Source organism: Plasmodium fragile (genome assembly GCF_000956335.1).
Source record: "Plasmodium fragile strain nilgiri unplaced genomic scaffold supercont1.98, whole genome shotgun sequence".
Classification (NCBI taxonomy): domain Eukaryota; phylum Apicomplexa; class Aconoidasida; order Haemosporida; family Plasmodiidae; genus Plasmodium; species Plasmodium fragile.
In genome coordinates, this window is record NW_012192678.1 from 26,647 (window position 1) to 36,646 (window position 10,000).

The following is a 10,000-nucleotide window of genomic DNA, read 5'->3' on the forward strand; positions in this document are numbered from 1 at the left end:
AAAAAAAAAAAAAAAAAAAAAAAAATTAACAAGGTAAATTAAATTACATCAACTCAGTTGGGGAGGGAAGGGTGTAATAAAGATCATCGAGTGGTCTTCCCCCCCTGCCGCGCGTCTTGCAACGCGTGTTGCAGCTTTAGGTACGTCCCGTCGTTGGAGGGAAGGCAGCTAAACAGTTGTATGTCCAATTGAAGTTGCTGCATGAGGTGGGCGACGTCGGAGCGAACAATAGTTTGGGTCGAGTCGGCACGGCCACCATGAAAAAAGGCTCCGCATATCTGCGCAAAGCGCTCAAGGAGGGGTGTGCACACATCTTCGAAGATAGGGTCAAGCAGCAACAAGTAGAATTCGCGAAAGTCCTTTGTCAACACGTAGTTAAATCGCTGATCTATCTGTGTGAGCTTCGTACGTGGGTTGTTAGATTTGGTGCAGGCGTCCTCGTCTGAGGAGAGACTCATCAGGTTGGTCAGCGTGAGTGCCTTACCTGCTCCATCGATTCGAAAAATGAGCGTTGCTTCCCCAGGGGGGTGAGCTACTGTCGTGGTGGCGTGCATCAGATCTGCCCTGTCCTTGGCGCCACTTCTCAGACGCTTGCGCAAGCCAAACAGGCGCAGCACCTGCGAGACGAAGCTCAAGTTAGGGTTGGACAGAGGGCGCCGTCTCTTCACCAAGTCAAACGCATCGCCAAAAGATAACTCCAGATGGGTCATGAGAAAAAATACAACTACGATGACGGACCTGGAAATACCCTTATTGCAGTGCACAAGAATTATATTTCCTTCATCACTGCTTAGCGTTATTTTTATAAAGTGAGTTGCATCTAGAAGAGTGTAAAGCATGTCTTCTTGCAAGTCGTCCTTAACGTAATATGTTTTGTATGAGAATGTGTCTTCAAATTTGTTCGGGCATTCTTCCCCTCCTACATTAACTATGTGGGTGATTTTTTTTTTTTTCAAATTTTCACAATCTGATGCGAATTCGTATCCACTTAATAATAAGCGGCCATCCAAGAGCTCCGTGCAGGTGGAGCTGCTGGCGGCGAGTATATCTTCGCCATCTGCGCCATCTCCATCCTCTCTGCCATCTTCTCCATCGTGCTTTTTTTTTTGTTCCTCCCTCTTGCGTCTAAACGACCTCAAGTTCAACTTGTCCACTTTGATCCCTCGAATGGAGAGTTGAATGGTCCGTTTTGAGGTCGAGACGGCAGCAGACGGTCCTCCCTCGTCTTGCTTATCTTCCTCCGAATGGGTGGTGTCATCTTTGGTGTGGGGGGAGAGGCTCCTTCTTTTTCTCTCCTCTTCCTCCTCTTCATCTTCGTTATTACCGCCACGGCGCGCGGCATTCACGCGGTTTATACCACTCACGCCGCGAAAGCCGCTCACCCCCTCGTCCCCTACCATCTAGTTGTCCGCCCAGTCGGAGCATCCCTTTTTGCATAAACAAAGGTCGCAGCAGTTAGAGACAATTCCACATGCAGGATGAGAGGCATGAGAGACGGTACCTCAGGGGGGTGGCAGTCCATCCCAGTGTTACTTCCTCCTCGGAGACGAACTAACCTTAATGGATGAGCAAATTTTTGTGCCTCCGTAATTTTCCCGCAGGGGAAAAAGCATATGTGTGAAATCGCAGCTGATAGCTCAGCCGAACTTACGTGACATGTACACACCTTTATACACACTCCCGGGAGGAACAAGTTGGACCACAAGCCCCTTTTTTAGTTTCCCCCCTTTTCCGTTGAAAGGTATGTGTCCGTCTGCTCGCCTTCTCCCCCTTTTAATTCTTCCTTCGTTGTGAATTTTCTCCCCTCCCCAAACAGCAATCTCTTGTTGGTGGCCTATCTTAACAATATTTACTTGTCTCCCTGGGTCAAAATATTATGGCATTCCTTTTTTTTTTTTTTTTTTTTTTTTTTTTTTTTTGCCGAGAGAAGAATAAATCTTCCCAGCTGTGTATGTATGTGTATGTGTGTGTGAGAGCGTGAGTGGGGAAAAAAGTGGAAAGAAGAAGTGCCCTCGTCGTGACGTTTGGTGGGCGACGTTCAATCTGCAACGCTCAACCTGCACTATCCCGGGGGAAGAGTTATCACACGCCGATCTGCGTCCCCTCGCAGAGGATGCGACGCAGATCGGCGTGTCATCCCGTGATGATCATATCACTATTGGGGTAAGTCATGACATTTCCACCAACTCCGCATTGGATCATTCAATCGTTCGATCAATCAGTTTTTTCCTTTTTTTTTAAAACGAGGCAATTTCGCATGAGAGGTGAGGTCCCCGCCGCGATACTTCAAGTAACCCCTCTTTAAACAATGACACAGATTTGTTACTTACAAAAACAAAACGCCACGACGGGTTAAGAGTTGTGACAAATGGATGCACTCACTGAGAGGTGGAGGAAGACAAACAACACAAATGTAGCACAGGGTGTGTGTGCCTTCACTAATTCTCTTGCCGAGGGTCAAACCACTTTTGTGGCAAAAATGGGACACGCACAAGTGAGGGAAGGAAAAAACCTACTCTCGTGTGGGGAAGAGAAGCGTGACGTTGGGAAGGACATTTACCGATGGCCGGATCCCCCCCACACAAGGGGACAGGGACAAAAGGAAAGAAAATGAAAGTAATGCTATTATAAACGCATGTGTACTGTGTCCCATTTGAGCGCCTTTTCCTCCACAAGAAGTCGCAAAAACGGTCACAAAAAAAACGTAACACAAAAAAGCGTCACAAACGAACGTCACAAAAAAAACGTCACACATATTTAAAATAAAAAACAGTCGCTTTTGCCTGACCAAGCAATCTTTTTTTCCTATCGAGGGGAGTTAAAAAAATGGTGAAATGGGTCCACTCATCTTCTCCCATTTTAATGTGGGCCGTGTAGGTGACGTTGATTCCTTGGCTTCTTACGTTGACCTCTCTGAGGACTTTATTTTTTAAAATTAGTTTTACGTTACAAAAGTGGAATTCTCGCACAGAGGCAGCCTAAAGGGGGAGGGGACAGAGAGAGAAAGGGGAAGGGAGGACGTGAAACATTATATATGCATAGGGTGATGCACGAGACCACAAAAAAAGGGGTCCTTTCTTTTCCCCTATATATATATATATATATATATATATCGCCTCTCTTTATATATGTTACCTTGAGGGAGACCAGCTGACCCACGCACTTGAGGGACTCCACTTCACAGGGTGCTCTTCCTTTGATCTGCGAAAAGAGGCGGTAGGTAGAGAGAAAATTCGAAATGAAGCTTACGATACAAAGGGGAAGAGTGGGGTCGGACAGATTGAGGGGAAACCACCGCGTCTGCTATACTCACCGATCTGTACACGTAAGTCGAACTGGTAACATAGGGGACTGCCACCGATGAAAAAACACGAGGAGGGGTTGGCAAATCCATACGGTAAACAACTTCCAAATACACCTTCATGAAGGACAAAATTTTTTTTTTATTCACCATGCCGTCTTTAAAGAACTGACCATAAAGCTCCTTTAATTTCTGAACATGTTCATAAAAAAAAAATTTGGAAGCTGCCACTTTCCATAGGGTCATTACGTAGTCGAAGACGTCTGGAAAATTCTTCCCCTGTGTATTTGTCACCTCTTTTGTGAAAATTTTGTTTCGCATTCTTTTTATCTTCCTCTTGTTTAAGTAAAAGTGCACCAGGTCGTGTAGTGTGCAGCTGCCTATGTTAAACACGGCTTGGTGTCCTCCCCCTCTGCGTTCTCCTCCCGTTTCAACGCTCCCTTCACCGCTCACTTCACTACTACTTCCGTCGCTGTCTGCATCGCTATCATCCACGGGGGGTGCTTTCAGCACGCAGGACGGACTGAGGAACAAAAAGGGGATCACCTTGTGCCGCAAGAAGTAGCACAGAACGAACGTGGACTTGAGGAAAACGACATAAAGAAATAGGACCCTTTTGGACAACCCCGCGAACAAATGCCTGATGCCAGCAAGGGTTAGGATCCCCAGTGTAGTTTCCACCAGCGAAGTGATAATCCTTTCTACATTGCACACAAAATAAGTGAGCGTGAAATTTATTTCATCCCGAATGTCACTCACAAGAGTTAGCAAATCTTCTACAGCTAGGTAAATGTTCATTTGTATCTTCACAAAAAAGCCATAAAGAAAAAAATTTTGGTGGAAAATACGTACCTCCTTCAGGCACTTTTCAGAGATAAGTAAATATTTTGTTGGACTTAAAAAAGTTTTCCAATCCCCATACGACTTCTTCCTCTTTCGACAAAAAAAGTTACAATAATTTAATAAAGCTTTGAACCACAACTTTACATCTCCAATGTTTGCCAGGACAAACAATTTTCCCAAGATAGCATATCCATGTTTGTAAAATCCTGCACACATGCAATATTTACCTGCCCTGTACAGGTAAAAAAAGGAACTTTGATTTTTTTTTAAATTGGCTACTTGGATATTTTCTTCCGATTGTACTCTTTCTTGGTGTTGTAACTTTCTGTACATGTTTTGCACTTTCCTTTGAAGGGACTTGTTCGACATGGACGAAACGGAGCTGCAATCGGACGGGTGGTCCCGTTCCGCCGAGCTGGGTTGGCCGTCTGATGAGGCGTGTGTGGATGGGGGGGTGTCACTACTACAGTTGCTATCGTTACTACAGCTGCTATAGCTGCTACCCATGTCACCGCTATAACCACCGCTGCCACTGTTGTCCCTCCGGGGCAGCGTCTTTTGAGCAATTGATGACTCGCCCGAATTACTTCCCTCTGGAAGACGTTGACCCGCTTCCGCCTGGCCACGCGTGTCACCCCAAACCACACGTTTCCCTCCATTTTGGTTTCCATCACCTACTAAATTTACCTGACCTGTACATAATTTTTTTTTTTTTTTTTTTTGGTGAGTTCCCCTGACGGCATGCCAAAATGGTGTGGCTTTCTCCTTAAACGAAAATATATGATTTAATATGGTGAGAAAAACGTAAACCTTCTTTCGCAGGGCCGTCGATACTTCTTCGCCCTTCCCGTAACTGACGAGGGCTAAATGAAAGAGGTGTCTGATGTTGTGATAGCTAGCTGGGTGGTCATCCTCACGCTGGCAAATGTTAAAGGTTTGAAAAAATTTACTTCGCTTGAGAAAATAAACACAACTGCGACCATTATCATGGCTAACGAGTGTGTCGAGGGAAGTCTTTTTTTTTGTTTTTTTCACCTCTTCTGTTAAGTGGTTGGACGACATACCATATTTGTCGTTTGCTTTGCCATGGGCAGAATAATCCTCTTCTGTCTCCTGACCATCTATCAGCAAATAAAAAAAGGGGTCCCTCAAAATGTGCACAATTTTTTCCGCACGGAGTGTAAAGAGGAGGTGGAAGACTGGAACAAATTCGTTGCTGCAAAATGACTGGAAAAGGCAGTTCAGGAGGTGTCCATTTGTGCAGTTCCCTAAGTTGGCGGCTACACTGAGCAAGCACGTCTGCATGGCACTTTTGAAGGCATCGCTTTGCTGATAGGGAGCACAGTTGTTGCTGCCCCAAGCTCGATCGTTCAATCTGTACTGCAACAGATCGCTTAAGAAGAGGTCAAAATTTGTTTCCTCGTGAGCTTCCAAGTCGGAAGATGTAATGGTCTCCCGTATCTCCCTGACCTTGTATAACCCATCAGCACGGTTGAGGTGAGTTCCACTATGCGTGTATTTACTTCCCCTCCTGTTGGTAAAATTGGACATGTCCCCCATGTGGGTACCTCTACCCATGCCATATAAACTCTTGCTCGTGCGACATGTCTCGCCGATGGCTGTACGGTTCTCCACCCCCTCCAGGGGGGTATTATCCACATTGGAGTCCTCCTTATTGTACACAAAAAATTGAAAAAAAAAATTAAACAGATTAACAAAGTCCCGCACGTCTTCATCGCATAGAATATACTGGCCAAGAATAGTAAGCGTTTTTAAAATGCACAGTTTGGTCGACACATGGTCAGCGCTATGTCTGCACAGGAAGAACAACAACCTTATAAACATCACTCTGTATAGGATTGAATCATCTGGAATATCTTCTCCCGATGGCAATCCCTCACCGTCGTGGTGAAGTTGGCCAAAATCATGTGTCTTGTTAACTCCCCTGCGGTCCCAATGTCGGTTATTATATGTACTATATATGCTATTTTTATTTTTTTTTTTTAAAAATGCTTTCTTAAACTGGGCAAAAAAGGATTCCCCCAAATTGAAGTACTTTAATTTATCCTTTTGCACAAAACTGTGGAGTCTTATTTTATTTTTCTGTAGCCAGTTGTAGCAGTAGAGGAAGACATTTTCTTTTCCAAGCTTCCCTCGTTTATCTGTTCTAGCTTGTGTGTACAATGAATTCTTTATGGTGTTCTGCTTGGATGGACTGTTTGGGTCGTTACTTATTTCGCTAATGGCATCGCTCAGTGAGCTTTTTCCTGGGTCCTCCTCCGCTTTATCATCAGTGTAGGGGGTGGGTTGTTTACTGTTGAGTACCGTTCCGTCCTCCCTCTTTGGTGGGGCGTTACTTTCTCTTCTAGGATGGGGCCTTTTCACTGGTTCTCCCTGCGCTTGGTCAGCCCGTTCCTTGGGTGGGTGGATCCCTCGTTCTGCCTGTGGATCCTCCTTCAGCTTCTCCTGCTGCTCATGTTGCTCCTGCTGATGTTGTTCCCCCCTACACGCAATCCTTCCCCTTATCTTCAGCGTTATGTCCAGCTTCTTCACATTAATGTCGCTGGCTTGCTCGTTCTCCTTCGCCACGTGGACGAACTTCTGAAAAAAGAGGTCCACCCTTTTCTGTTCATCGCGCCCCGCCCGCTTTTCCATGTGGGACATGCTTCCCGGTGCAAAGTGTTCATCGGTGGAGTCGCCACCGCCGCTATCTTCACTTCTGGCACTATCGCTCAACGTTATGGTGAAGCAGAATTGCCCCATGTGTTCTCCACCGGCGCTGTTATTTTCGTAACTTGATCTTTTTTTTTCATCGCATTGGTCAGAATTTTCCTTACGGGGAGGACTGGGTAGATGGTCTGCTGCGGTTCCTATGGGCAGGTGTTCCTTTTCCCCCATTTCATAATCGTGTGTAAACTTGTAATGTTTTTTGGGGGAGCTGTCCGCGTGAAACATCTCACTGGGGAGACTATCCCTCATGGTGCACACAAAGTTCTGAATAAACGGCTCGCTGTGCGCTCGACTTAAAATGGGTAAGAAGTTCATTTTGCAGCGGTTGGCATGGCTATCCGTTGCGCTCACTTCACCTGCCTTTTCTTCTTTGCAGTGATTATCAGGGAGTGGAGAAATGGGTTCCCCTTTTTTACCTGAACGGGTTAGGTAATTATCCCCATTTCTGCCTGAACGGGTCAGGTAATTTCCCCTATTGGCTGCCTTAAAAAACTGATACACAATTTTCACAAACATGAAGAGGGCAGAGCTGTCGTCACGAGAGAGCGACAGACGATTTAGCCAGCTTACCAATTCGTGCTCCCTGACAGTGGACACGAAGGAGAAATAATTAAAGTGGAAGTTGTTGACCCGTTGGTCGAATGCATTTCTTCTCTCCGATGTGTCATCCACAAATGGGAAGACATAAATGCTTTTTTTTTTGATCAAAAATAACAAACTTTTGAGAGCGAAATATGTTATCTGTCTGCGCTTCATCAACCTCGTTTGGGGTACCATCAACAAAAATTTAATCGAGATAATTTGAAGGTTTTTAAGAAACTCATTTTGATGACTCAACACAGTTGTGCTGTGGAAGTATTCACGGAGAATAGTTATGGCTGTCTCTTCACTTGTACAGACATGTTCCTCTTCGTTCAGCATATTATTAATCATTTTCCAAAATTTTTTAAAAAGAAAATAACTTACGTAGGGCACCATGTTGTTCATTCTATTTGCAATTTTTGAAAGGTACATAAGTATGGTGAACGTGAAAGGGTTGTCCAGGATGGGTCCTTTGGAGGCTTTGTTCACTTCCGCATCGGCACATCCGTTTGGAGGGGATCCCTCAACATCCCTTTGTTGGTGGATCTTCTCCCCCAAATAGGTTTCCCAATTTTTTTCCTGGCTACTTCCCCCGCCCTGTGTCTGGGTTCCACTGGCTGGTCGGTCTCCCTCCCCAGTGATAGGCACACAAATGGTGTTCTTCCCCGCTGTGGGTATTTCCCTTTTGCCACGTGACCGCCCCATCGCGCTGTGGTAGAGGCCTCTCACCACGTGGTAGAGAACATCATGCGAGAGAAAAGGAGTCCACCGTGTGAGGACAAGTAGAGCCAAAGAGAATTCATCAAAATTAATTTTTTTAAAAATGATTTTCAAAACCATGTGGACAAGGTGATTACATCCACTCAAGTGTTGGCAAAAGAGGAGACAAAGTCTGAGTCCATAATTCCTTGTTAATTTATCTTCCGCATTAAGTAAGTTAATAACATTTAAAGTTACGAAGTCACTTATGAAAATGGCTTCATTTTTTCGAACTACATAAAAATGATCCCGATGCTTTCCCTTTTGAAAAGAATAAATGGAAAAAAACAGGTCCTCAATTTTTTGTGCATTTTTGGCTAGCTGGCAATAGACATAATTTTTTATTCCCGCATGGGGACTCAACTTTATCACATCTAGAAGGAGGACGATGCAGCTGTACGCAACTGTGCAACTATTGATATTGCTTTGTTCATTTTTTAGTAAAATGTCATTAATGTTTTGTACATCACAAGATGTTAGCATTTTTTTTTCTTCCACTTTATCAAAATATATCACATGAGATAGGAGGGAGATGTATTTGAAAAAGCTTGTTAATGTAGGGTTGGTATTTGTTAAAACGTTTTTCACTTCAAAATATGTGTTCACGTTATTTTGTTCTTCTAAGAAGAAATAATTTGAGTAACTTAAAAATTCATATCTGTCTTCTTCATCCATTGAGGGGGTACCCAATGCAGAAACATCTGGGGGACTCTCTCCCAGTTGAGCATTCTGTTGCTCATCCCTGCTCACCCCAGTGATGGTAGAAGGGATTGCCACATCTCCCATGTCTAGGGGTGGAGAGGCTCCCCTAGAGTTGGAAGCACTCACCAGCGAGTCTTCTACCCCCTCCATTTCAAGCCCCCACAACATTTCAATTGCTTAACCATTTGAGAGTTTTTTGTCTTCCCCCCCCCCCTTTTTCTAACGTTTAACTTTTATCCTCTCGTTTGGGATTTTCCAATTTTGCAATTTTTGGATCCCCCCCGTGTGCGTCTCCCCCAATGGGCAAAGACCTTTCCCCCCACCCTTAACAGTGTAAGACTTGCAAAGGGGGCGAAACCCTTCCTCGTGACAAGAAGGAACTCACGCGAATGCAAGTCGCGTGCGCTGTGGGTGCTCATTTGACAGCTGCTCTGCGAGCTTCACAAAGGGAAAAGAAGGGGTCCCTTCTATTTCTCCCCGGCCGACGCTGCCTCTATGAAATGCCTTGCCCTGGCTCCCACACGAGGGATTCCTCTCCGCGTTGAGTCATGCAGACGATGCAGATGAAGCAGCAGAGAGGGAAACACCCCCGTGGAACTCCACTTGGACGTGCCCAGGAGGTCGCAAAAAAAAAAAAAAAAAAAAAAAAAAAAAAAAAAAATTCCTACTTGGTATACTATGCTCTCTCTCTCCCCCTCCCTACGTGGATACATATGGAAAATGTATAAAGAGCTTGCAAGTGCGGAGAGAAAATTATCCTATTGGAGATTCCTCACCGCGCCGCTGCGCTGCGCTGTAGCGCCTCTCTTTTCATCTGTGTATTATAAAAGTGCACATTGGGGAACCCGTGGGTCGTTCTCCGCTATGCTGTTAAGCGGCGGTTAAGCGGCGGTTAAGCGGCGATCACCGGAGCAGCGTTCACACCTGCGTGTGTCAAGCGTCCGCTGCTCAGCCCCCTGATATGCACTTGCCCCCAAGTCGGTCCCCGTTGCCATGCCCGGAAGCCGGCTCTTCTTCCCTTCCCGCCCTGCCCCACAGCGGAAATGCACAAGAGGGCCTACAGCGAATCGGGGGCCCTGTCGA

At 45.4% G+C, this 10,000-nt stretch overlaps 3 protein-coding genes across 3 annotated transcripts in view; 1 reads left to right on the plus strand and 2 right to left on the minus strand.

The window, feature by feature from the left end:
- Positions 1-83: 83 nt before the first annotated feature.
- On the minus strand, positions 84-1,400 carry AK88_05164 (uncharacterized protein; the record flags this gene model as incomplete). Its single annotated transcript, XM_012482766.1, has 1 exon — positions 84-1,400. The coding sequence occupies one exon, from the start codon at positions 1,398-1,400 to the stop codon at positions 84-86; it is 1,317 nt and encodes a 438-aa protein (XP_012338189.1).
- A 1,347-nt stretch (positions 1,401-2,747) lies between these two features.
- On the minus strand, positions 2,748-9,067 carry AK88_05165 (uncharacterized protein; the record flags this gene model as incomplete). Its single annotated transcript, XM_012482767.1, has 3 exons — positions 2,748-2,978; positions 3,136-3,201; positions 3,314-9,067. The coding sequence occupies 3 exons, from the start codon at positions 9,065-9,067 to the stop codon at positions 2,748-2,750; spliced, it is 6,051 nt and encodes a 2,016-aa protein (XP_012338190.1).
- An 893-nt stretch (positions 9,068-9,960) lies between these two features.
- Positions 9,961-10,000, plus strand: part of AK88_05166 (uncharacterized protein) — a gene marked incomplete at both ends in the record, with an annotated part of 5,827 nt that continues 5,787 nt past the window's right edge. Inside the window, one exon of the mRNA XM_012482768.1 lies at positions 9,961-10,000. This exon is cut by the window's right edge and continues 12 nt beyond it. Within this exon, the coding sequence (XP_012338191.1) occupies positions 9,961-10,000 (40 nt within the window).